This window comes from Loxodonta africana, chromosome 1 (assembly GCF_030014295.1).
Source record: "Loxodonta africana isolate mLoxAfr1 chromosome 1, mLoxAfr1.hap2, whole genome shotgun sequence".
Classification (NCBI taxonomy): Eukaryota; Metazoa; Chordata; class Mammalia; order Proboscidea; family Elephantidae; genus Loxodonta; species Loxodonta africana.
The window spans coordinates 42,054,089-42,081,773 of record NC_087342.1 but is presented as its reverse complement, the minus strand read 5'-3'; the positions used below and the strand labels follow the sequence as shown (position 1 = coordinate 42,081,773).

Sequence of the window (27,685 nt, the reverse complement as noted above, 5' to 3'; positions counted from 1 at the left end):
AATGCCCTAAACTCAGAGCCAAGAAGAGAGAACCAGTGCCCTAAACTCAGACTTCTAGCCTCCTAAAGTGTGAGAAAATAAATTTCTGTTTGTTAAAGCCACCTACTTGTGGTATTTCTGTTATAGCAGCATTAAGAAACAAAGACAGAATTTAATATTGGAGAGTGGGATGCTTCTCTAACAAACAGGGCGTGTCTTAAACCAATCACTTTTGAAATGTTAGGCACAGAAGAGCAGATTAAGCACAAAAGTGAGGAAGCACAGGTGGGGGGAAAATATATGCCATGTGGAGTTCTTCAAGGAACTGAGGAACAGAAGCTGAAAAGAGACAAGGACTTTCCCCCATAGCCTTGCCATGTGCTTCATAGTAAGGCCTTAGTTTGCCTTAAACAGACTCTTGGTAGAATTATGGACGTTGAGGACGATTGTGATGAGGGCTCAGAAAGAATCGAGAGCTGTGACGAGAGCTTCTATCATCATGAACAGAATGTCGCTAGAAATGTTGGCGTTAAATGTCCTACTGGTTAGGCTTTAAAAGAAAATGATGAGCATGTGATTCGACACTGAAGGAAGAACAGTGCTTTTTATGCTGTGGCAAAGAACTTATTGAATTATGTTTTAACGTTTGGTGGAAAGTAGAACTTGGATATTTGGCCAAGGAGATTTCTAAGGAAGACCTTAAAGGGGCCGTGTAGTTTCTCTTTGCTGCTTATGGAAAAATGCAAGAGGAAAGAAATGAACTGTGCAAAATGAAACCCAGAACTTAAAGATCTCGAAAATTCTGAGGAAAGCTTTCACCAAGGACATGGCTATTTAATCTTTTGTTCAGGGGATTAAGCCTGTGACTGATGGATCTTATCAACAATTTCTGCAGCAGAAAACCTATCAGTTTAGACTGAAAGGGACAGACAAGACAAAATGAAAGAAAGCTGCCTGCTTTCTGGAATTCTGTAGGCAGGAAACAGGCCAATGGAGTGATTTGGTTGCAAACATCTGTTGTTCTCCAAGAAACGGAAGGCACCATCCTGGGAAGAGTTTGGAGATCGGCAGAATTGTTGGAGGGACTATGGCACGCAGAGTTCTCTCCATTTCGAAGTACAGAACCATGGCCTCCATTTCAAAGGTGGAAGAACCACCTCCTAGGTTTCAAAGAGTCAGATCTCTACCATCAGTTCTGGAGGATGGAGGCTACTGTTGAGGTGGGCCAGAAAGTTGAGACCTTCATCCAAAGCTGAAGGGGTGGGATTGTCATGCCCAGGGTTCAGGTGAATGGAGCCTACTGGGGAGCTAAGGGGGTGGGGTTGCTACTTAGATGGAGTAGGAAGATGGGGCTGCCCAAAGCCTAGGGAGCAGAGTTGCAATCCCAGTGGGCCTGGAGGCATGGCTGATGCTCAAGGCTAAGGAACCGCCACCTAGAATCTGGAAGTGTGGCAAACACCTGGAGTCTGGAGGGCAGGTCCTTGCTCAGATGGTCCTGGAGAAAAGAGATTATTTTCAAGCCTTGAGAGATAATGTAATTTCTTTTGCTAAATTTTGGAATTGCTTGGTGCCTGTTATCCCTTCTTTCCCTCCAATTTCTCCCATTTGTAGTGGAAATGTCTACCCTGTGTTTGTTCCATCATTCTACTTGGGAAGCGCACAACTTGTGTTCTAGATTTTACAGGTTCACTGACGGAAGAGAATCTTGCCCCAGGATGGAATATGCCCAGAGTCTCACCCATACTTGATTTAGATGACCCAGAAGATGACGTTTTGGATTTAGAGTTGATGCTGGAATAGGATAAGGATTTGGGATGATGTGAATGAGTTTTGTATGTGGGAAGGACATGAAATTTTGGGGGCCCAAGGGTAGAATGTTATGGATTGAACTGTGTCCCTCAAAAATATGCGTTGTAAATCCTAACCCCTATACTTGTGGATGTAACCCCATTTTGGAATAGGGTTTCTTTGTTATGCTAATGACACCATATCCATGTAAGGTGTGTATTAAATCCATGGCTTTTGAGATATAAAAAGACTAATTAGGCACAGAAGAAGGAAGCACAGATCTATTTTCTAGATCTGTGCCATACCACATAAAGATTGCCAAAGAACCAAGGAACAGAAGCTGAAAAGAGAAAAGAACCTTCCCCCAGAGCTGACAGATAAAGTTTTCTCCTGGACTGGTACCCTAATTCAGAATTCCAACCTCCTAAAATGTAAGAAAATAAATTTCTGTTCGTTAAAGCCACCCGCTTGTATTTCTATTGTAGCGCTACTGAGAAACTAAGACGGGAATATTTAAGAATAGGTGATCTGATTCCTTGGAAAGGATTCTGCAAAGGGGAACCAAGATAGATTAATCTTAGAATATCTTCTAATTTTAGAATGTATGATTTTAAAGTCCCTTTTAATCATGAATGACTATGACTATATGAAAACATTCTTGGAAGAGTCAATATACTTCCTCAGTATACTTACTAAGGCCTTAACTGAGTGATATTAAATCATTTCCTTGGTATAGATTTTGATAATGGAGTGGAGCCTTTGTGCTTGGATTGCGGGAGGAGTAGCCAAGAGGTGGGAAAAGAGTCAAAAGGAAATTTAACCACCCTTACAATTTCATGTGGGACTAGCTCAGCAAGTAAAAACTGCAACTACAATGGAAATGCCTATTTTAGGCTGGGCTTGAAGTAGCAACCTAAGATCCTTGAAGGCACCCTTACAGGGCAGAGGTCCCATTCTAACTTACCTCTGATGTGCATTTTCTCTTTTCCCCTCTTGCTTTTCTGTCGATCCCTTTCAGCCCAGATCCAAGTAGATTCTGGTTCTTGCATTAATCTCTCATCAGACTTGACAGCTTATTTGTTGCCTTAGCTCCTGATCTTTCTTGGTCTCTGTCCTTTCTTGCTTTTGCCATACTCAGCCTATGTTCTCCCCACCATGGGTGGCCTCAGCCTGTGCTCTGTTTTCAGCTCAGTTTTTCCCAAGTCAGAGCTGGCATCTCAATGGGGCTCATCCAAAAACCAAACCTGCTACTGTTGAGTGGATTCTAAATCATAGACACCCGTAGGGCTTCCAAGACAGAAATCTTTGCAGGGGCAGACTGCCACATCTTTCTCCTGTGGAGCAGCTTGTGGGTTTGAACCACTGACCTTTCAGTTAGCTTCTGAGTGCTTTAACCACTACACCACCAGGGCTCCATGGAACCCACAATGCTTCGTGAATTACAAAACTCTCCAACCTTAAAAGTCATCTGTGGCACAAGAAACAACAACAGCAACAGGATAGATAAATTAGACTTTATCAAAATAATAAGTTTTGTGGCTCAAAAGACATTATCAAGAAAGTGAAAAGGCAAGCTATAGAACGGGAGAAAATATTTGGAAATCATGTATCTCATAAAGGTTTACTATCTAGAATATACAAAGAACTCCTTCAACTCAACGATCAAAAGATAAAAATGCCCAATCAAAAAATGGGCAAAGGTCTTGAATAGATATTTCTCCAAAGAATATATACGAATAGCAAATAAACACATAAAAAGATGCTCAACATCATTAGTCACTAAAAAAATATGAATAAAAACCAAATGGGACACCACTTCATGCCTACTGTTGTGGCTAGGTGCCTTTGAGTAGGTTCTGACTCATAGCGACCCTAACTACAGGCATACCGCATTTTATCGTGCTTTGTGGAATTTTGCATTTTTCACAAATTGAAGGTTTGGGGTAACCCTGTTGTCAAGCATGTCTACTGGTGCCATTTTTTCAACAGCCTATGGTTACTTTTTGCCTCTGTGCAAAGTTTTGGTAATTTTCACAATATTTCAAACTTTCTCATTATTATTATATCTGTTATGGTGATCTATAATGAGTGATCTCTGATGTTACTACTGTAATTATCTTGGGGCTCCACAAACTGTACCCATATAAGACGGGGAACTTAATCGATAAATGTTGTATGTGTTCTGACTGCTCCACGGATCAGCCATTCCCCCATCTCTCTCCCTATCTTTGGGCCTCCCTTTCCCCGAAACACAACAGTATTGAAATTAGGCCAACTAATAACCCTACAATGGCCTCTAAGTGTTCAAGTGAGAGGAAGAGTCGCACATCTCTCACTTTAAATCAAAAGCTAGAGATGATTAAGCTTAGTGAGGGAGGCACGTCAAAAGCCTAAATAGGTCGAAAGCTGGACCTCTTGCACCAAACAGTTAGCCAAGTTGTGAATGCAAAGGAAAAGTTCTTGAAGAAACTTAAAAGTGCTACTCCAGTGAATACACGAATGATAAGAAAGTGCAACAGCCTTATTGCTGAATGGAGAAAGTTTTAGTGGTCTGGATAGAAGATCAAACTAGCCAGAATGTTTCCTTCAGCCAAAGCCTAATTCAGAGCAAGGCCCTAGCTGAGGGAAGTGAGGAAGCTACAGAAGAAAAGGTTTAAGGTAGCGGAAGTTGGTTCATGAGGTTTAAGGAAAGAAGCCGTCTCTATAACATAAAAGTGCAAGATGAAGCAGCAAATGCTGAATGTAGAAGCTTCCGCAAGTTATCTAGAAGACCTAGCTAAGATAAGTGATGAAGGTGACTATACTAAATGACAGATTTTCAATCAGACTGGAAACAACCTTATACTGGAAGAAGATGCCATCTAGGACGTTCATAGCTGGAGAGGAGAAGTCAATGCCTGGCTTTGAAAGTTCAAAGAACAGGCTAACACTTTTGTTAGGGGCTAATGCAGCTGGTGACTTTAAGTTGAAGCCAATGCTCACTTACCATTCTAAAAATCCTAGGACCCTTAAGAATTATGCTAAATCTACTCTGCCTTTGCTCTATAAATGGAACAACAAAGCCTGGATGACAGCACATCTGTTTACAACACGGTTACTGAGTATTTTAAGCTCACTGTTGAGACCTAAAACTAAACAAACAAACAAACAGAAACAAACCCGTCGCCTTTGAGTCGATTCTGAATCATATCGACCCTATACGACAGAGTAGAACTGCTCCATAGGGTTTCCAAGGAGTGGCTGGTGGATTCAAACTGCCAGCCTTTTGGTTAGCACCTGTAGCTCTTAATCACTGCACCCCCAGGGCTCCTGCTGAGACGTACTGCTCAGGGAAAAAAAAAAAAAATCCTTTTAAAATATTCCTTCTGGCCACCCAAGAGCTCTGACTGAGCTGTAGAAGGAGATTAATGTTGTTTCCATGCCTGCTAACACCACATCCATTCTGCAGCTCATGGATCAAGGAGTAATTTCAACTTTCAAGACTTATTATTTAAGAAATACATTTCTTAAGGCTATAGCTGCCATAGATAGTGATTGCTCTGATGGATTTGGGCAAAGTAAAGTGAAAATTTTCTGGAAAGAACTCGCCATTCTAGATGCCATTAAGGACATTTATGATTCATTAAAAAAAAAAAAACAAAGGTTGCTGTCCAGGTGGTTCCAACTCCTAAAGACCTTATAGGACAGTGTAGAACTGCCCCATAGAGTTTTCATGGAGTACCTGGTGGATTCGAACTGCCAACCTTTTGGTTAGCTGCCGTAGCTCTTAACCACTACACCACACGAGTTTCAATGTTCAGGTGAGGCATTTCCCACATATTTGCCGCTATCTTTTTTAATCTCCTTCTGTCTTCCAGTTATTAGAGATAATTCTAATCATTTCTTTGTGAACCAGAAAATGAACCTAGTGGTGAGTGATAAATGGAGCCCTTGTAAGAGTTTTATATGCCCTAGGTATTCTTACCTTTGGAGGTACCAGCCCACATCATATCAAAAATATGTAAATTTTATTTGTAAACTCTTTGTTTTAATTATGTAATGATACCAAATTTGAGTTGCATTTGGCTAGTTGATATCTGTTCTGTAAACATTTAATTAAGCATTTATTAATTTTACTTTTGCAGTTTTAGTTTAGCTTTTTTTTCCTTTCATATTTTGAAGTCATCACTTTTTCCTCCAGATCTCACACATCTTCTTCAGGCCTTGAAAATCAGTAAGCACTATGCTTGTAGTGTCTAACGGTAAAATAGGCCTTGCTGGCAAGATTAATGGAGCCCTGGTGATATAGTAGTTAAGAGCTTGGCTGCTAACCAAAAGGTTGGCATTTCAGATTCACCGGCCACTCCTCAGAAACCTTATGGGGCAGTTCTACTCTGCCCTATAGGGTCGCTATGAGTCGGAATTGACTTGACAGCAATCGGTTTGGTTTTTGGTTGTAAGCTTGAAAGAGTAGAAGTAACAGATGTTCCTTCTAATTAAGAAAAAAGAAAGAATATTGGGAATGGGTCGGAATTGACTCGACACCAACGGGTTTGGTTTTTTGGTTTTGGTATGTTCCACGAGCATCAAACTAATACATGTTCAACGAAATTTGTTGTAATCAAATAATCAATTTAACAAAATTAATTCACCGCTTATTTAAGATGATGCCTTTTGCTAATTTGTATGACATGATAATTATGCATAAACAATAACTGATTCAAGACTGAAGAATTAGTTTTGTTACTTTATTCTTAACATCAAAGGCAAAAATAATCAAAATTATGTTAAAAAGGAACAAACAAAAACATCTAAACAACCAATGATTAGAAAAAAGATGAAGATAATAATACTTCGAAACATTAACAGTGAAAAAATACGTGTACGAAATACTTGTGTTCTTTAGTATTTTCTGATCAGAATGTATACATAATGTACGTGTTTATTACATGCATATTTGTTGTTTGATGATGTCAAGTTGGCTCTGACTCACAGTGACCATATATACAAAATAACAAAATGCCATCAAGTCCTGCGCCATCCTTACAATCACTGCTACGTTTGAGTCAATTGTTGCAGTCACTGTGTCAATCCATCTCACTGAGGATCTCCCTTTTTTTTTGCTGACCCTCTGCTTTACCAAGCATGATATCCTTCATCAAGGATTAGTCCCTCCTGATTACATGTCCAAAGTTAAACGAAGTCTTGCCATCCTTCCCTCTAAGGATCATTCTGGCTGTACATCCTCCGAGACTGATTTGTTCATTTTTCTGATGGTCTGTGGTATATTGAATATTCTTTGCCAACACCATAATTCAAAAGCATCAGATCTTCTTGTCTTCCTTTTTCATTATCCAGTTTTCCGTGCATGTGAGGCAATTGAAAATACTATGGCTTGGGTCAGGTGCTCCTTAGTCATCAAAGTGACATTTTTGCTTTTTAAGATTTTAAAGAGGTCCTTTGTCACACACATATATTTACTTTTTATTGGGATATTGAATGATGGGGGAAGCATCAAAAGAAGACGGAAGGAATACGCAGAGTCACTGTACCAAAAAGAATTGGTCAATGTTTAACCATTTTGGGAAACAGTACATGATCAAGAACCTCCAGTATTGAAAGAAGAAGTTCAAGCTGCACTGAAGACACTGGTGAAAAACAAGGTTTCAGGAATTGACAGAATACCAGTTGAGATGTTTCAATAAATGGATGCGATGATGGAAGTGCTCACTCATTGTGATGGTTAAGGTTGTGTGTCACCTTGGCTGGGCCATAAATCTCAGTGGTCTGGCAATTATGTAATGATGTAATTTGGTAGTTGTGTAATGATGTAGTTATCCTCCATTTGTGATATAATGTAATCACTTCCGTGATGTGATCTGATACTATGAGCCCGTCAGTTGCAAGAAGAGTTTCCTCATGGGTGTGGCCTGTATCCAATATAAATGGATGTTCTGGCAAAGCTTGCTGGCTTTTGCTCATTCTGGATCCTGCATCCAACTCATTAACAACCTGTAGTTTGCAGATGACACAACCTTGCTTGCTCAAGGTGAAGAGGACTTGAAGCACTTACTGATGAAGATCAACGACTACAGCCTTCAGTGTGGATTACATATCAAATTAAAAAAAAATTAAAATCTTCACAACTGGACCAATAATCCAACATTATGATAAACAAAGAAAATGTTGAAGTTGTCAAGAACGTAATTTTACTTGGATTCACAATCAATGCTCATGGAAGCAGCAGTCAAGAAATTAAACTAGGTATTGCATTGGGCAAATCTGCTCCAAAAGACTGTTTAAAAGTATTAAGAAACAAAGATGTCACTTTGAGGATTAAGGTACGCCTGATCCAAGCTATGGTATTTTTAATCACCTCATATGCATGTGAAAGCTGGACAATGAATACGGAAAGACATAAGAAGAACTGATGCCTTTGAATTATGGTGTTGGTGAAGAATATGGAAACCCTAATGGCGTAGTGGCTAAGTGCTATGGCTACTAACTGATCAGCAGTTCGAATCCACCAAGTGCTCCTTGGAAAATCTTTGGGGCAGTTCTACTCTGTCCTGTAGGGTCACTATGAGTCGGAATCGACCCAATGGCAATGGGTTTGGTTTGGTTTTGGCAAAGAATACTGAATATACATGGACTGCCAAAAGAACTAACAAGTCTGTCCTGGAAAAAGTACAGCCAGAATGCTCCTTAGAAGCAAGGATGGCAAGACTCACGTACTTTGGACATGTTATCAGGAGGGACCAGTCCCTGGAGAAGGACAACATGCTTGATAAAGCAGAGGGTCAGTGAAAGAGAAGAAGACCCTCAAGGAGATGGATTAACACAGTGGCTGCAATGATGGGCTCAAACATAGCAATGATTGTGAGGATAGTGCAGGACCAGACGGTGTTTTGTTCTGCTGCAGGGTTCCTATGAGTCAGAAACGGATCGATGGCACCTAACAACAACAACAAATTGAGGTATAGCTTTAATAGGAACTTGGCATCTGACTAAGAATAGCCTTCAGCTTTGAAAGGTCCAGACGGAGTAGTGTAATAAAGGTGACGCATACTGGGATACGAAAGGCCACTGAAAATATTATTCTACATTTACTCTAAATTACTACTTTCACCTTATGCAAAAATCTGTAAAGTTCAGTGGGTTGAACATTCTAAAATTAAATTAAATTGGGATTCAGACTATTTATACTTTAGGTAGTCTTTTAAAAAGGAAGCACCTTAAACACTTCAAACAAAATTCTTCCATCTTCATAAAGAGATGCTTTTATTTATTAGAAGCCTGACGGTGCTTGCTCCCAGTCCGAAGCCAGGCGGGGCTGTTTATGTGAGTTTCGCAGTGAAAAGAAGTTGAGGGTGCTTAGTTCCCTGGACCTTGTCTGAGGTCACAAACCCATAGCAAGTGAGGCAATTTTATTGCTGGGAGGGTTCTTGGGGTTTTGTTATCTTGCAGATGAAACAGATGTTTGCAAAATTTCAGGATCCCATTACTTGGACCATCTAAATATGTGTCAAAGAGATCATTTCTGGCACCTTTAGACATGGGCTCAGTTAACAGTAGCAGCCACCATCATGACCCTGTGTACTCACAGGGCACTTACCACTGGACCTCTCTGCCCAGAACCATTCCTACTGGAGGAGGAGAGGCTTGCTGAGAAGAGGGTGACATTCTAAAACTTTTGTGAAAGGCAGACAGGGCTGAGCCTTGGCTGACCAGGAATTCACTCGTTCCCTTTCTAGTTTGAATTCTGTCATCATCACCCAAATGCCTGCAGAGTCAGGGCAGTGAGCTCAAATGCTGTTGGTGACATCAGATCCAAGGCCAGAAATGACACGTGGCAGGAGGAGGTTCTCCTGGCCACTTGCCATCTTCATCACTCTGTCCAGCAGCCAGAGAGCTGCTCTTCTCTAGAAACAAACAGACAAAAAATAGACCAAAGGTGGGAGTGCGGGGAAACAGCTTGTGGCAGGATTTGTCCCCCAGAGCTCTTCAGAAGCCTGCACTAGGGGAGGGCAGAACAGCTGGCTGCATTTCCTCCTGTTATTATCTGCTGTGTCAGCCTGGTGGTGGTGTGCTGTCTGCCCTCCTGGGAGAGCAGCAGGGCCCACCGTTGGATGACTCACCCTCTGACTAGGCAGGCGTGATTTTAAATGTGCACGTGTGTCCCTCTGATGACACAATCACAGATGTCAGGGTGGGTGCTGGGGGCTGGGGGCGGAAAAGTGAACAGGTTGGGATGGAAGTCGGATAGCAAGAGGAACCAAACGGCAGGAACGCTTGCCGTCAGCAATCCTTAATAACACTGTCATTTACTGATCTGCTGTGTGTCCTCCAGGTGCCCAGCTCCAGACACTGCCTCTCACCTTCGAAACACAACAAAACAGATTTCCATTCTTCAGCTGCAGTAATAGAGACTCTGAGAGGTAGGAGCTTCCATTCTTCAGATGCTGTAAGAGAGACTCTGAGAGGTAGGAGCTAGGAAATAGCAGAGCAATCACATTCCATGCCGGTAGTGTCGCATCACCCATTTAGGGAAAGTGCCCACCTGTTAAACCATTGCTGTCGACTCATGATGACTCCATGTGTGTCAGAGCAGAACTGTGCTCCATAGGGTTTTCAACGGCTGATTTTTTGGAAGTAGGTCACCAGGCCTTTTTCTGGGGCGCCTCTGGGTGGACTTCAACCTCCAACCTTTCAGTTAGCAGCTGTTTGCACCACCCAGGGAACCCGCCCATATGTTAGGGGCTTCCGTTTCCCCAGTATCATCCCTTCCAGGTCTCGTCCTCTGCTCCTATGTGACCCCAAATTTCCACCTTGAATTATAAAACATAGGCCAAGAGACAAATGTCTCCAAAAACTCTTCGTCGGGCCATGTCACCAGTGAAGCTGCCTGGGAGCAGGTCATTCTATGTAGAGGCTGGTCCTGAAGAGCCAGAGATATGGGAATTGGGGTGAGGAGAGGCCATGTCAGAAGTAACTGGGACAGCGCCAGTGGTACCAGCTGTCCAGGGAGGACCAGCAGGGGAGGACAAAACCTGGAGGGAGCAGAAGAGAAAGCCCAGGGAAACCATCCCCACCCTGACAGGAAGCTCCAGGGTGCCCACCAGCCAGCTGAGCTGCAAGGGTCCTGAAGGACTGGCTTCCAGAAGCGGGCGTGATGAGGTCCTGACTTTTCCAAGTTTACACCTCTGATATACGCCAAGCATTAACGTGGCAAATAGGATTAATATGATTTATAATTACAGCTTCACCTTGGGTTTCATGGGGCTTTTTTCCTCCATAAACATAGACTGCTTTTGTATGTAGCTTCTGATTTCCTGCTCACAAAGCCTGCTTTGGGGCATCTATAATTATCTTCATTTTACAGTTGGAGACACTGGCCCCAGAGAGGAGAAGATGGAGCTCTGTGAATCCAAAGCAGTTCCTAGGCCTCTGCTCAGTCAGCCCACTGCTCACAATTACCTTTGAGGATAATTAAGGTCAGCTTTTGCCTCTCCCTGTCCAAGCCTTTCAAACTCACCTGGGCTTTCTCCGTGTAGAAAGAAAACCTAGATTCCTTCACTTTCTAGCTTTGTGGCTAGTCAACCCCTCAAGCTTGGGTATTTGAGCTGTGAAATTTGGGGCTAATAATGGAGCCCTGGTGGTGCTGTAGAAACCCTGGTTGCATAGTGGTTAAGAGCTATGGCTGCTAACCAAAAGATTGGCAGTTCGAATTCACCAGCCGCTTCTTGGCAACCCTATGGGTCAGTTCTGTTCTATCCTGTAGGGTCGGTAGGGGTCAGAAACCACTTATAGACACCTAACAAGAACAACAATAATGCTTACTCAGCAATGGCACTGTTCAGCAGAAACATAGCTCCAGCTGAGAATGTCAGCCACATAGGTAACTTAAAATTTCCTAGTTGCTATACTTTAAAAAGTTAAACAAGTGAAATTAATGGCAGAAATGTATTTTATTTAATAAACCCATCCCAAATATTACCGTTTTGATATGTAATTAAAATAATCAGTAATGGAATCTTTTACATTCTTATAACTTACTGTCCACTGTCTATGAAACCAGGTGGTATTTTGCACTGACCAAAAATAAAACAACAAAAAACACCGTTGCCGTGGAGTGGATGCTCTCTGCCAGCACACCTCAGTTCGGACTGGCCACCTCTCAAGCGGCTCACTAGCCCTGGATGACCAGTGGCTGTCCTGTTGGACAGCGTGGATGCCAGGTTTCTGTGAGCATGAGGCGACATCATGCGTGAGGCAGTTACGTGGGCTGACACACATGGCTATTACACCCCTGCCCCTCTTACACACACACACACACACACACACACACACACAGAATTTTCCACATTCAAGTCGCTTTTACAAGGATCCAAGACCCCGAAGCCAACATCTGACAACCCCGCGTCCTGGAGGCCTCGCTGCACCTCCCAAGCACACCATGCTCCTTTTGCATGAAAGCTTTAAAAGCCGCCCCCTCCTAACCCCAGCCTCGGTTCCTGGCTCCAGGGACCCGCCCGCTCTCCAGCCCCATCAGAATGGAAGGGAAACCAGGCGCGGAGTCCAGATCCCCTGGACCCCTTGCAGGGCCCCTTCGAGAGCAAGTGTAGGCCCCACTGAGAAACACAACCCCGGGCCCCGGGTCCCCGGTCTTCAGCCCCTCCGGAGCTAACGCAGGTGGAACTGGAGCTGAGGGGCAGCTGGAGGGCCCGGCGAGGGGCGTTGGCCGCGCCCAGGATGAGGAGGGGGCGGCAGTTCGGGTCCGAGGACCCGTCACCGCCCTTGGGCCATCGAACCGAGATCTGGGCGCCCCTTCGGCCCGCGGGCCGCGCCCCGGCTCCCAGTCGCTGTGCCGCAGTCTGCCCGCGCCCCCGCGCCCTGCCGCGCGCCTGCCGCTCCGGGTGACCTCAGTGCTGGCGGGCGGGCGGGGGCCGGGGCGGGACCGGGGCGGGCACGGACGGGGCCCCACCCCCCCAGCCGGGGTATAAAAGGCGGAGCCCCGGCGACGTGCCTGTCTCTGCGCTCCCCACCCTTCCTCAGCGCAGTCTCGGCTCGTTTTGCAGCCGCACCATGCGTGAAATCGTGCACATCCAGGCGGGCCAGTGCGGCAACCAGATCGGCGCCAAGGTGGGCCTGCGCCGGGGAGGGGGCTGGGGTGGGGGGTACAGAGGATACGGGCCGAGGCGGCGGGGCGAGGCGGGGCACCCGAAGGTGCGGGCAGGAGCTTAGGCCAGGGCGCGGGGAGACCGAGGCCCCGAACCCGTAGGACTCCGATGGGCCCAGGAAGCCGCCTAGCCACGGAACCATGTGCCTTTTAAGTAGAGGCCCTTTTAAATTTCCTTCGACCAACCCTTCTGCCGGACATAATTGGCATCCTCCCAGGGAATAGGAGTCTCAGTAATCTGGATAGGGGCTGCGGTCATAGCCAGTGCCCGCAATGAAGAATTGGTGTATTTTTGTCTGCCATTGAATGAAAAAAATGCAATGTCATTGGAGTGACAGATGTTATAGAGGGTTCTCTGTAGGGTCTCACAGAAGAGGATGTTAGGTACATTCTCTCAGCATGGGCGCCATCTAGAAAGGACCGTCTGTACCATGAGGGTCCTGTTTGGTGTCTTCAGAAGACGGGTTGATGTAACGCGGCTGTACATCACCAACCAAGTGGGAGCGAGGAGCCGGCCTGGTGCAGGTGTGGGCGCACCTGTGCAAGATCCAGGTCTCCTTCAAGACCGCCATATTGCCCTCTCCGCTTCCCCGCAGCCTCCCGGCCCCTTGCCCCCTCACCCCAGCATCGCCCTCAGGGTGGCCAGCTCCTCCACTCCCCCCCCCCCGCCCCAGGCGTCCTACCTCCCGCCTGCCCTTCTCCCCCAGCCCCGGGTGTGGTCTGTTCCTGTCTGTCAGAGGCATCAGTCTGTGCTGCTCAGGAGGTCTGGGTGGGGTTCCGTGGCAGCCTGGACCAGCTCACCTGGTTGTCATCCTGCCAGGACCACCTATTAGCAGGGACGCCCCGACCTCCAGCCCTGTCTGGGGGGGAGGGGGCAGACCTCCCGCCTGCACTCAAGGCTGCCTCCAGGAGGGGACTGCAGTGCCCACCTCCTCCTGCAGGGCCACTCCCTGCTTTCAGTCTGTCGCCATAATATGGCTGATGTGCTGCTGCGGATTTCCCAGCCCCTCAGCAGCAGCAGCTGCTGGAGGAAAAGGGAGCCTGCAGCTATTTTGTCTCTGCCCAGGACTCACTTGCTACCTGACCACTATGACCCCTGCTTAAGGAGGAGGGAGGGAGAATACAGCCATGCTGAGTGACGTCCAGGAGGCCACACTGTCATGTCATTCCTTTTCCTTCTTTTTATTTCAGTTTTGGGAGGTCATCAGTGATGAGCATGGTATCGACCCCACTGGCAGTTACCATGGCGACAGTGACTTGCAGCTGGAGAGAATCAATGTCTACTACAATGAAGCTGCTGGTAATTGAATGTTTTTTTTTTTTTTTTTTTTTTTGTCTAATCAACCTTGCTTTCCATACTGTGGAAACGTATTTAGAACACACTCTTGCATTCATTTTAATGCCAGCTGCTAAGAAATACACTTTATCATTCCTTAAGACTCCTGTGTATTTGACATGGCTGGACATGCTAAGCATATCCTCTTTGAAAGCAGAAAAACTCTATTCTCCTACTTTTAGCTCAGCTGCTGGAATTTTCTCTGACCAACCCTGATGGGAAAGCCAGATGGATGGGCCACAGCCTTCTCCTGTGATCCCTTTGCTAGCTGCAGCTCTAATTCCAGCTTTTGTCCTGTGCAGGTAACAAATACGTACCTCGGGCCATCCTGGTGGATCTGGAGCCTGGCACCATGGACTCAGTCAGGTCTGGGCCATTTGGCCAGATCTTCAGGCCAGACAACTTCGTCTTTGGTACGTAGCCATGATCAGTTGGAACTGACTAAATGATTTACCTTCTTCCTAAAACCATGAACACCACAATGCTGAGTGGTATGTGCTCAGGTGGATTGTGTGTCCACAGACATCCTGAGTCTTGGGCTCATCTGTCCAGTTCAAAGTGACTGCTCTCTGGCCACTCTCTATAGCTCAAAGAAAGATTTAGCTTGTGGTGAGCTGCCATAGTCTTCCCATTAAACCTCTGAAGGTTTAAGAATAAAGAACAATGCAAAAGTTTCAGACAATAATATTTCATAGGCTAGTGGTGATTTCAGAGGACCAATGACAACAGGTAACCATCTAAAGAGACCAAAGCCAAAAAAAAAAAAAAAAGAAAAGGTTAGGACCAGAAGTTGAGACAACTGCATAGAAACACTCTCTGCTGTCTGATCATCTTGTGCCTTCGCCCCTGCCTATTTAATTCTATATAACTCAATATTTACATGAGGTCTTTGTCCTCTCTTCTTAAAATTAAAAGCAGCTGGGTTCATTAAACATCTCTGTTTTTTCAACTAATAGCCTCACGTATATGAAACTTGCTTTTTACTTTATTATGATCCCTGGTGTTTCTGAGGGTGAGTGAGAGCATCAAAAACTATTTCTCTAGGTAAAAAGGGGGCATCAAAAAGCACCTGCCACTCAAAGAATAGTCTCACTTTCTCTTCCAAAGTCAAATGACAGAATTCAGAGCTCCTTACATTTTAGTGTCTAATCTTCTGCTTTCCCTCTGGCAGGCCAGAGTGGTGCCGGCAATAACTGGGCAAAGGGCCACTACACAGAGGGAGCAGAGCTGGTGGACTCCGTGCTGGATGTGGTGAGGAAGGAGTCTGAGAGCTGTGACTGTCTCCAGGGCTTCCAGCTGACCCACTCGCTGGGGGGTGGCACGGGGTCCGGGATGGGCACGCTGCTCATCAGCAAGATCAGGGAGGAGTACCCCGACCGCATCATGAACACCTTCAGCGTTATGCCTTCTCCCAAGGTGTCAGACACCGTGGTGGAACCCTACAATGCCACCCTCTCTGTCCACCAGCTGGTGGAGAACACCGATGAAACCTACTCTATCGACAATGAGGCCCTGTATGATATATGTTTCCGCACCCTGAAACTGACCACCCCCACATATGGGGACCTCAACCACCTGGTGTCGGCCACCATGAGCGGGGTCACCACCTGCCTGCGTTTCCCAGGCCAGCTGAATGCAGACCTCCGCAAACTGGCCGTGAATATGGTGCCCTTCCCCCGGCTGCACTTCTTCATGCCCGGCTTTGCCCCCCTGACCAGCCGGGGCAGCCAGCAGTACCGGGCCCTGACCGTTCCTGAGCTCACCCAGCAGATGTTCGACTCCAAGAACATGATGGCTGCCTGCGACCCCCGCCATGGCCGCTACCTGACGGTGGCCGCCATCTTCCGGGGCCGCATGTCCATGAAGGAGGTGGACGAGCAGATGCTCAACGTGCAGAACAAGAACAGCAGCTACTTCGTGGAGTGGATCCCCAACAACGTGAAGACGGCCGTGTGCGACATCCCACCCCGCGGCCTCAAGATGTCCGCCACCTTCATCGGCAACAGCACGGCCATCCAGGAGCTGTTCAAGCGCATCTCCGAGCAGTTCACCGCCATGTTCCGGCGCAAGGCCTTCCTGCACTGGTACACGGGCGAGGGCATGGATGAGATGGAGTTCACCGAGGCCGAGAGCAACATGAACGACCTGGTGTCCGAGTACCAGCAGTACCAGGACGCCACGGCCGACGAGCAAGGGGAGTTCGAGGAGGAGGAGGGCGAGGATGAGGCTTAAATTCAGAACCGAAAGCAGGTTAGGGAAAGATGTAGGAGGAAAGCTAGGGGGAGGGGGGCGTACGGGTGAAATCTCTGGCAGTTGAAGAAGCATGGTATATTTAGGTGTGCACTAGGTCTCTGGTGCTCTTCACTGTTGCTTGTCATCCCTCCCCTTTTTTATTTTATTTTATTTTATTTTATTTTTTGTAATATTGGTTACATCAGTGTAACCTTTGCAATGTCTCTTAACTAGTGTTGTAATGGCTAAAATCACATAAACGTTTGTGTCCTTGATGGTGTCTGCTCTTCTTTCCCTTCCTTTTCTCTTTATGGAGTTCTTTATTATCAATTTAAATATAACTTTCAGAACACACTACATTAAATTCTTTTAAATAGGAACGGGATGGCAGGTTCAAATGAGTTCACTCTTTGTATGATAAAATTGAACCAACTACAATCATACCCAGTTTATGATGGGAGAGCAACCCGTATTTAAAATGCCTTGAAATACATATTTTATTAGCTGAAAATGGCCTACTTGGAAGCACAGTAAATACATTTTTTGTAGAAATCCTGATATATAGATACCAAAAAGTCCAAACCAGTCAACTCCAGCTCATGGTGACCCCATGTGTGTTAGAGTAGAACTGCTCCATAGGGTTTTTAAGGCTGTGATGTTTTGCCAGGCCTTTTCCAGGGCACATCTGTGTGGGTTCAAACCACCAATATTTCAGTTAGTAGGCAAGCACTTAACCATTTGTACCATCCAGGGACTTCTAGATAGGTAGGTAGGTAGATGGCTGCCATGGAGTCAGATGTGACTTATGGCGACCTCATGTACACAAGAATGAAATGTTGCCAGTCCTGCACCATCCTCATGATTGCACACATGTTCAAGTCCATCCTTGTAACTACTAAACTAATCCATCTCACCAAGAGTCTCCCTTGCCCTCACTGGCCCTCTATTGCGCTAAACATAGTGTCCTCCTCCAGGGATGAGTCTTTCCCAATGACATCTCCAAAGCCAGAAAGTCAGACAATGTTCTGTTGTGATCTACAAGGTTTTGCCTGGCTAATTTTCTGAAGTAATCTCTAGGCCTTTCTTCCCAGTCTGTCTTAGGCTAGAAGCTCTGCTGAAATCTGTCCACATGGGTGACCCTACTGGTATTTGAAATACTGCTGGCATATATTCCCGCATCATAGCAACATGCAAGCCACCGCAGTACAACAAACTACCAGATAGGTAGAAATCCTTGTATGCCTTTATTTTCTTTACAAAAATATTTTTGCATATGCACACAATACAGAATCCTAAAGGACAGTGTTAGGTGTAACTCCCTTAGTTCACAACTTCCCTCCCTGGAGGACAACCATTCTTCTTGTCTTATATGTTTCCAGAAATATATTTTTTCAAACCTGTATAGATTATTCCCTTCTACTCAACTTGGTATGACACTACAAACACTCACCTGCAGGCTACTTTTTTCACTTAGCAGTGTATCTTGATACAGAGAACTTTCTTTTTCATGGATACATAGTATCCAGGAAAACCTGGTGGTATAGTGGTTAAGTACTACAGCTGCTAACCAAGAGGTGGGCAGTTGGAACCCGCCAGGCACTCCTTGGAAACTATGGGGCAGTTCTGCTCTGTCCTATATGGTTGCTATTAGTTGGAATCCACTCCAGGGCTGTGGATTTACATAGTATCCATTATGTAGTTGTACCATGTTTTATTTAACTAGTCCTCTACCAATGGGGATTTACACTGTTTATATTTTTTTCCTTTAGCATAGCACCACAATGAATAAGTTTGTGCATATATCATTGTGCACGTGAGGATAGTTATCCTGTAAATTCTAACAAGTGGAATTTTGTGTCAAATGGTGTAGGATAGTATGCCTTTTTAAACTAATGGAATCACCCATACTTAGGAATAGTCGTAGATTTAGAAATACCTCATATGCTAAAATTTTGAAGCAACTTTTCCTTCCAGCAATCATATTTATACTATGTTACAAATGATTTGTACACAAGTTAACTTCACTTGAGTCTGTATGGAATTATAAATTCTGGGTTGTTGGAGAATTTTACTTTAAACAGGCAGGCAGCGGTAATTGCCACAGCTTATTGCATTCCAACCCTGTGACATAGAGGGTAACTCGTCCAAGGTCAAATCTCCAAGATGTGGCAGAGCTGGGATTTGAACCCAAGTCTGATTCTAAACTTGAACTCGGTCACTAAAGAAGCCATTTCGGTAAATGGTTATGGTTAAGATTATATGCTTTTCTGGAATAAATTATACTTTGTCAAAAAAAATGCCAACTGCTATGGTCAGCCCCTTTCTAATTTTGGGTAGTGAATTAGAGTGTAAGTTATAAACAAATATACAGAACTTATTTACATACCTGTAGGAAGAAAAAAAATGAAACTCTAGATTTAAGCTTTTTCCAGTTTTTTGACAAATTCAAAATTAGAGAAAATATAATTTTAAATATGATCGTACATTTCATTCTCTTGATTACAGTCCTACTTAAAAGTTTAAAAAGAAAAGTCGATGGGTGGTAACAGATTTTCATATTAAAGAGGTTGAAATATTTTTTGAAGAACGTTCCAAGGGAAAGTATGAGCAGTGTCATTCTAAAGAGTGCAAAAATAAGTTAATTCTACCACATAGCTCCCATACAAGCTGGGAGCTTGACCAAGTGATGAGTAGGGTGAAACAAGGGTCAGGAACCAGTGGCTCCAGCTCTGATTTTCTACATTTAACAGGGAACTGGCAGGTGCCGCTGCTGCTGAGCTGGTATAAAGCCTCCAACAACCTAATGGAAGGGCGACATTGGTTTTAAAGGCCTTCAACACTTGAGTTAACTGCTGGGGTACCCTGGACCTACCCTCGGCCACTCATTCCCTACAACCTGTCAGATCAATGCCCTATAACTTTGGAGAGCAGTGGGACAACAGCCAAGTGCCTCTTGGCATATTCTTGAGTGTTGTGTTTCCCTTTCCCACCTGGTGAGAAGGGCACAGGCAGGTATCAGCAGGCCAGCCTGCTCACCTGTCAGCATGCCCACATCTGCACACTGCCATGGTTCATTTGGTATGATTAGAACAGTGGGAGCCAGGCTGACCAGTCAAGCAGGTGCTCTGGGGCCTCCAGAACTACGGTGTGTATAATACAAACTTTAAATGTACACCTAGGATATCAGTTCAAAATCAGAAAATGTTCAGACTCATCCCTGGATTAAGAAATAATTTTTGTAACAGCTAGTTTCCTTTGTTAGATTACAATTTTGTAGTAAGATTTGACGGTGGTGGGTTGTGGTGGTGGTAACGGTGGTGGTCATGGAAGTAGTGGTGGTGGGGTGGTGATGGTGGAAGTGGTTGCTGTGGTGGTGGTGCTGGTGGTGGTGGTGCTTGTGCTGTTGGTGGTGGTGGTGATGGTGGTGGTGGTACTGGCGATAATGTGGTGGTGTGCTGGTGATGGTTTTGGTGGTAGCAGTGGTGGTGGTGAGGGTGGTAGTGATGATGATGGAGGTGGTGGTGGTGATGGTGGTGTAATGGTAACAGCACTGGTGGTGTGATGGTAATGGTGGTGGTGATGATGGGGTGGTGATGTAGGTGGTAGAGGCAGTGATGTTGTAGTGACACAGGTGATGATGGGAATGGAGGTAGTGGTGGTAAAAATAGTGTTGGCAACAATGGTGGTGGTGGAGGGTTGGTGATAGTAGTGGTGGTGATGGAGGTAGTGGTGATATCGGTGATAGCGCTGGTGGTAGTGAAGGCATTGGTAGCAATGAGGGGTGTGTGTTTGTGTAGTGATGGTAGAGTGGTAGTGGTGGTGGTGGTAACGGTGGTGGATGTGAGTGGTGGTGACGGTGGTGGCGGTAATGGTGGTGGTGGTGTGTGTGTGAGCGTGAATGTATATATTTTAACACTTCCCATAGGAAGTGGCATACTTCTGAGCAGGCGTAGTACACAAAATACAAGGCCTACTGGGATGTGATGCAGGATTCAGAGGTTAGAGTTAGGGAGGAAGAGTTGGAGTCACCTTGAGCTTATCCTAGGAGGGTGAGAAGGAACTGAAACCTCAGTGTGCTCCAAACTGGTCTACCTGTACACCAGCTCCAGAGATGATGTAAGATTTCCCATTATATCAATGTTAGGGATTGATTTTTACCCCCCAAAAGATATACTGAAGTCCTAACCCTATACCTGTGAATGTGACTTTAGAAATAAAGTCCTCAGAAGGAATCAACACATCCAGCACCCTGATCTTGGCCTCTAGCCTCCATAACTGTGAAACAGTAAATTTCTGTACTTATAAGCCACACCCTTTGTAGTACTTTGTTATGGCAGTCCTAGGAAACTAAGACAATGACTAAAAGTGTAATCTATTAATAGAAATTTGAACTAAACATAATCTTAACAGATCTGCTGGTGTAATCTTCTCATTTGTAAGTAGGGAAACGGGGAGGGCCCAGAGACTTTTGTCTGAGATTGCATATGTCCTGAACAAATCAGCTCTCGGGCCCAGTGTTACTTTCTCAACAGCTACATCTCAAGGGCCACATGAAGATTTCCTGGCTTCGAGGAAAAACTTAAAGGAGCGCCTTCATCCCCAACTCAGCCTTTTCAGACAGACAGGGGCACAGCCAGAGTGCCAGGCTTTTGTCTGTAGTGGGTTCACTCTTTGGGGGTGTTGAATCTCCTGGTTATAAAACACGACGCACACGATGCTCTAATGGAGTTATGATTGCAAGAAGATTCTATTAAGGGGTATTTACTGTGAAAATAAAAGCCCTGGTAGCACAGTGGTTAAACGCTCAGCTGCTAACCAAAAGGTCAGTGGTTTGAACCCACTAGCTGCTCCATGGGAGAAAAATGTGGCAGTCTGCTTCCGTAAAGATTACAGACTTGGAAACCCTATGGGGAAGTTCTGCTCTGACCTACAGGGTTGCTAAAAGTCAGAATTTACTTGATGGCACCCAAGAACAACAACTGTGAAAATGAGTAGGAAATTAATGACAACTGTTTGGAGGTCCATGTTTTAGTTAAGAAGTCACTTGTACTCTAGATAAAGCTATTTGACAATTCTGCTAATGCTGACTTGTGCCCAGTATGTGAGAGATGTCCTACTTTGGGGTCATGCTTTTCTGAATGTGCCTCAGCATGAGCCACTTGAAAACAGACTCAATCATACCTTTGTTTCTAAGATGCCTTTTTCTGTTCCTCCCTACTCCTCAGGTACCCAGAAAAGCTTATTTTGGTGCATCTATGTCACCCAGCATGCTTCATCGTCATTTTTTTTAAATAATTATTTTTAAAATTTTTATTTTGCTTTAGGTGAAAGTTTACAGTGTAAATTAGTTTCTCATTCAAAAATTTATATGCAAGTTATTTTGTGACATTGGTTGCAGTCCCCAAATCGTGTCAGCACTCTGCCCCTTTCTGTTTCCACCCTGCTTCCTTTCCTTGTGTCCATTTGTCCAGTTTTCCTCTCCCTTCCTGCCTCCCTCTTTTTAGTTTTGGGCAAGCGTTGCTCATTTGGTTTACTATACTTGATTGAGCTAAGAAGCACATTTGTCATGTGTGTTATTGTTTGTTTTATAGGCCTGTCTAATCTTTGGATAAAAGCTGGGATTTGGGAGTGGCCTCAGTTCTGAGTTAGCAGGGTGCCCGGGAGGTCATGGTTTCTGGGGTCACTCTAGTCTCTGTCAGACCAGTAAGTCTAGTGTTTTGTTTGGTGAATTTCAATGTTGTCCTATGTTTTTTCCCACTCTGTCCAGCACCCTCTATTGTGATCCCTGTCAGAGCAGTTGGTGGTGGTAGCCAGGCACCATCTATTTCTTCTGGGCTCAGGTTGGTGAAGGCTGTGGTTCATGTGGTCCATTAGTCCTTTGGACTAATATTTTCCTTGTGTCTTTGATTTTTTTCATTCTCCTTTCTCTGGACGAGATGGGACCAATGCTTGAAAACTTTTAGGACCCCAGACACTACTCACCAAAGTAGGATGTGAAACATTTTCTTTATAAACTATGTTATGCAATTGACCTACATGTCCCCCAAGACCATGGTCCCCAGCCCTCAGCCCCAGTAACTCAGTCCCTCAGGGTGTTTGAAGGTATCTAGGAAGCTTCTATGCCTTTGCCTTGGTCAAGTTGTGCTGGCTTCCCCTATATTGTATGCTGTCTTTCCCTTCACCAAAGATAACACTTGTCTACTATGTAGTTAGTGATTTCTCCCCTCCTAATTGCTTCCCTCTATCACAACCATCAAAGATTGTTTTTTTCTGTGTGTAAACCTGTTCTTGGGTTTTTATAATAGTTATCTCATACAATAACTGTCCTTTTGTGGTTGACTTATTTCACTCAGCATAATGCCCTCCAGATTCAGCCATGTTGTGAAATGTCTCACAGATTCATCACTGATTTTTATCCTTTCATAGTATTCCATTGTGTGTATGTACCATAATATGTTTATTCATTCATCTGTTGATGAGCACTTAAGTTGTTTCCATCTTTTTGCTGTTGTGAATAATGCTAGATGAACATGGGTGTGCATACGTCTATTCACGTGACGACTCATTTCTCTAGGATATATTTCTAGAAGTAGGATTGCTAGATCATATGGTATTTCTATTTCTAGCTTTTAATGAAGTACTATCGTTTTCCATAGTGGTTGTACCATTTTACATTCCCACCAGCAGTGCATAAGGGTTCCAATCTCCCAGCAACCTCTCCAACATTTGTTATTTTCTTTCATTCATTCTTTTTTTCTTTTTATTAGTGCCAGTAATGTCGGTATGAGATGGTATCTCATTGTAGTTTTCATTTGCATTTCTCTAATGGCGAATGATCACAAGCCTTTCCTCATGTGTCTGTTACCCATCTGAATGTCTTCTTTGAGGAAGTGTCTGTTTGTATCATTTGCTCGTTTTTTAACTGGATTATTTGTCTTTTTATTGTTATGGTGTTGCAGCATCATATAGATTTTAGAGATTAGACCCTTGTCATCTATGTGGTAGCCAAATTTTTTCCCCCGTCTCTCAGTTCTCTTTTTACTCTTTCGATGAAGTCTTTGGATGCGCACATGTGTTTAATTTTTAGGAGCTCTCAGTTATCTAATTTATCTTCTGGTGTTTGTGCATTGTTAGTTATGGTTCATATTGAATTTATGCCATGTATTAGGGCTCCTAGTTTTGTCCCTATTTTTTCTTCCATGATCTTTATCATTTTAGGTTTTATATTTAGGTCTTTAATTCATTTTTAGTTAGTTTTTGTGTATGATGTGAGATATGGGTCCTGTTTCTTTCTTTTTTTTTTTTTTTACAGATGGAATCCAGTTTTGTGAGCATTATTTGTTAAAAGCCTGTCTTCTCCCCATTTGATGGACTTTGTGCCTTTGTCAAAGATCAACTGACTGTAGGTGGATGGACTTAGGTCTGGTTCCTCAATTCTGTTCTATTGGTCTGTGTTTGTTGTTGTACCAGTCTTAGGCTGTTTTGACTACTGTGACTGTATCTGAGATCAGGCAGTGTGAGACCTCCTACTTTGTTCTTCTTCTTCAATAATGCTTTACTTATCCAGGGCCTCTTCCCTTTCCATGTAAAGTTAATGACTAGTTTTTCCATCTCTTTGAAGAATGCTGTTGGTATTTGAATCAGGATTGTAACATATCCGTAGGTCGCTTTGGATAGAATTGAAATTTTCACAATGTTGAGTCTACCTATCCGTGAGCATGGTATGTTTTTCAATTTATGTAGGTCTCTTTTGGTTTCTTGCAGTAGTGTCTTGTAGTTTTCTTTGTTTTGGTCGTTTATGTCCCTGGCTAGATTTATTCCTAAGTATTTTATATTTTTAGGGGCTATTATAAATGGTATTGTTTTCCTAATTTCCATTTCATAGTTCTTTTTGTTGGTGTTAAAGACCCAACTGATATTTTTATGTTCATCTCGTATCCTACTACTCTGCTGGGTTCTCTATGTATAGTATGATATCATCTGCTAATAGGAATAGTTTTACTTCTTCCTTAACAATTTGGATGAATTTTATTTCTTTTTCTTGCCCTATTGTTCTGTTCTAGCTAGGGCTTCTAACACAATGTTAATAAAGGGCATCCTTATCTTGTTCCTATTCTCAAGAGGAGTGCTTTCAGCCTGTCTCCATTGAGAATGATGCTGGCCATTGGTTTTGTATAGACGCCTTATGTTGAGGAATTTTCCTTCTATTCATATTTTATTGAGTGTGTTTATCAGAAATAGGTGTTGCTCTTTACCAGATGCCTTTTCTGCATCAATTGAGATGATCATGTGATTCTTTTCTTTTGTTATATTTATGTGGTGGATTGCATTGATTGATTTTCAAATGTTGAACCATCCTGCATACTTGGTATGAATCCCACTTCGTCATGGTGTATTATATTTTTGAAATGATGCTCAATTCTATTGGGTAGATTTTGCTGACTATTTTTGCATCTATATTCATGAGAGATGTTGTTAGGTGCTATTGAGTTGGTTCCAACTCATAGCAACCCTGTGTACAATAGAATGAAACACTGCCCGGTCCTGTGCCATCCTCATGATTGTTGTTATGCTTGAGGCCATTGTTGCAATCCATCTTGTCGAAGGTCTCCCTCTTTTTTGCTGACCCTCTACTTTACTAAGCATGATGTCCTTCTCCAAGAACTTGATTGAATTGTGTCCCCCAAAAATGTGTGTATCAATTTGGCTAGACAACGATTCCCAGTATTGTTTGGTTGTCCTCAATTTTGTGGTTGTAATTTTATGTTAAAGTGGATTAGGGTGGGATTGTAACACCCTTACTAAGGTCAAATCCCGGATCCAATATAAAGGGAGTTTCCCTAGGGTGTGGCCTGTACCACCTTTTATCTTACAGGAGCTGAAAGGGAAGCAAGCAGAGAGTTGAGGACCTCATACCACAAAGAAAGCAGTGCCAGGAACAGAGTGCATTCTTTGGACCTGGAGTTCCTGCGTTATGCCCTGAATTTGGACTTTTAGCCTACTTTACTGTGAGGAAATAAACTTCTCTTTGTGAAAGCCATCCACTTGGGGTATTTCTGTTATAGCAGTACTAGATGACTTGTCCAAAGTACATGAGACAGTTTCTCCTTTCTCACTTCTAAGGAGAATTCTGGCTGTACTTCTTCCAAGACAGAGTTGTTCATTCATTTCGCAGTCCATGATATTCTTCATCAACACTATAACTCTTTGGTCTTCCTTATTGTCTAGCTTTCGCAAGCATATGAGGCAATTCAGAACATCATGGCTTGGGTCAGGCGCATCTTAGCCATCAAGGTGACATCTTTGCTTTTCAGCACTTTGAAGAGGTCTTTTGCAGCAGATTTGCCCAATGCAATGCGTCTTTTGATTTCTCGACTGCTGCTTCCATGGGCGTTGATCGTGGATCCAAGTAAAATGAAATCCTTGACAATTTCAATCTTTTCTCCATTTGTCATGATGTTGCTTATTGGTCCTGTTGTAAGAATTTTTGTTTTCTTTATGGTGAGGTGTAATCCATACTGAAGGCTGTGGTCTTTGATCTTCATCAGTAAGTGCTCCAAATCCTCTTCACTTTCAGCAAGCAAGGTAGTGTCATCTGCATAAAGCAGATTGTTAATGAGTCTTCCTCTGATCCTGATCCCCTATTCTTCTTCATATAGTCCAGCTTCTCAGGTTATTTTCTCAGCATACAGATTGAATAAATATGGTGAAAGTATACAACCCTGACACACACCTTTCCTGAATTTAAACCACACAGTATCCTCTTGTTCTGTTCAAACAACTGCCTCTTGATCTATGTACAGGTTCCTCATGAGCACAACTAAGTGTTCCATATTCCCATTCTCATATCTCATGAGAGATATTAGTCTGTAATTTTGCTTTTTTGTGTTGTCTTTGCCTGGTTTTGGCATCAGGGTTATTCTGGCTTCATAGAATGAATTCAGGAATGCCTGTTCATTTTCTGTGCTCTGAAGTAGTTAGAGTAGTACTGGTGTGAGTTATCTCTGAATGTTTGGTAGAATTCTGCAGTGAAGCCATCTGGGCCAGGACTGTTTGTGTTTTTTTTGGTTGGGATTTTTTTTTATTATCTTTCCAATCTCTTCTTTTGTTATGGTCTGTTTATATTTTCTACCTCAGTTTGCGTTAGTTTAGGTAGGTAGCGCAATTCTGGAAATTTGTTCATTTCTTCTAGGTTTTTAAACTTGTTGGAATACAGTTTTTCACAGTACTCTGTTATGATGGTTTTTATTTCAGTTGAGTCTGTTGTAATGTCCCCCATCTCATTTCTTTTTTGGATTCTGCTTCCTCTACAGTTTTCCTTTTGTCAGTTTGGAAAGCTTTATCAATTTTGTTGATCTTTTCAAAGAACCATCTTTTGGTCTTTTTCTTTGTATTGTTTTTCTGTTTCATTTCTTTTTCTGCTCTACTTTTTATTATTTCCTTTCTTCTGGTGGCTGTGAGCTTCTTTTGCTGTTCTCTTTCTATTTGTTCGAGTTGTATGGCTAAAGTTTTGATTTTGGCCCTTTCTTATTTTTTGATGTGTGTGTTTATTGCTATAAATTGACCTCTTAGCACTGCCTTTGCTGTGTCCCAAAGATTTTAGTATGATGTGTTTTCATTCTCATTTGATTCTACATTTTTAAAAATTCTATCTTTGATTTCTTCTATTACTGAGTAGTTTTTAAGCAAGGCGTTGTTCAATTTCCATGTTTTTGAGTTTTTTTCCCTTGCTTTTCCTGTTATTAATTTCTACTTTTATGGCATTGAGATCAGAGAAGATGCTTTTTATGATTTCAATGCTTTGGATTTTACTGATGGTTGTTTTGTGGCCTAAAATGTGGTCTATTCTGGAGAATGTTCCATGTGCCCTGGAAAAGAATATATACTTTGCTGCTTTGGGGTGGAATGTTCTATATATATCTATGAGGTCAAGCTGATTGATTGTGGCCTTTAGATATTCTGTATCTTTTTTTTTTTTTTTTTTTTTTCTGGATGTTCTGTCCTTTACTGAGAGTAGTGTGTTGAAGTCTCTATTATTATTGTGAAACTGCCTCTTTTCAGTGCCTTTAGAGTTTGTGTTATGTATTTTGGAGCCCTGTTGTTGGGTCAATAAAGGTTGGGTGCAACCTTTATTAAGGTTCTGTCTTCTTGGTGAATTGTCCCTTTAATCATTATGTAATGTCCTTCCTTGT

At 43.4% G+C, this 27,685-nt stretch overlaps 1 protein-coding gene across 2 annotated transcripts; it reads left to right on the top strand.

The window, feature by feature from the left end:
- The first annotated feature begins 12,789 nt into the window (after positions 1 to 12,789).
- LOC100653679 (tubulin beta-2A chain) lies at positions 12,790 to 16,878 on the top strand. 2 transcript variants are annotated; one of them, XM_003417859.4, is made up of 4 exons: positions 12,790 to 12,888; positions 14,117 to 14,225; positions 14,564 to 14,674; positions 15,433 to 16,878. In XM_003417859.4, exons 1-4 carry the CDS (start codon positions 12,832 to 12,834, stop codon positions 16,491 to 16,493), a joined length of 1,338 nt encoding a protein of 445 aa, XP_003417907.1. In that variant the 5' UTR covers positions 12,790 to 12,831; the 3' UTR covers positions 16,494 to 16,878. The 2 variants fall into 2 exon arrangements, with proteins under 2 accessions (XP_003417907.1, XP_023413412.1); XM_023557644.2 differs by lacking the exon at positions 12,790 to 12,888 and having other exon boundaries at positions 12,940 to 14,225.
- The last annotated feature ends 10,807 nt before the right edge of the window (positions 16,879 to 27,685 follow it).

Excerpts from the sequence above, each read along its gene's own strand:
- LOC100653679 (XM_023557644.2), top strand. The coding sequence starts at position 14,054 with ATGCTGAGTGACGTCCAGGAGGCCACACTGTCATGTCATTCCTTTTCC. Across the intron at positions 14,226-14,563 it reads CTACTACAATGAAGCTGCTG|GTAACAAATACGTACCTCGG; the intron begins GTAATTGAATGT and ends TGTCCTGTGCAG. Across the intron at positions 14,675-15,432 it reads GCCAGACAACTTCGTCTTTG|GCCAGAGTGGTGCCGGCAAT; the intron begins GTACGTAGCCAT and ends TCCCTCTGGCAG.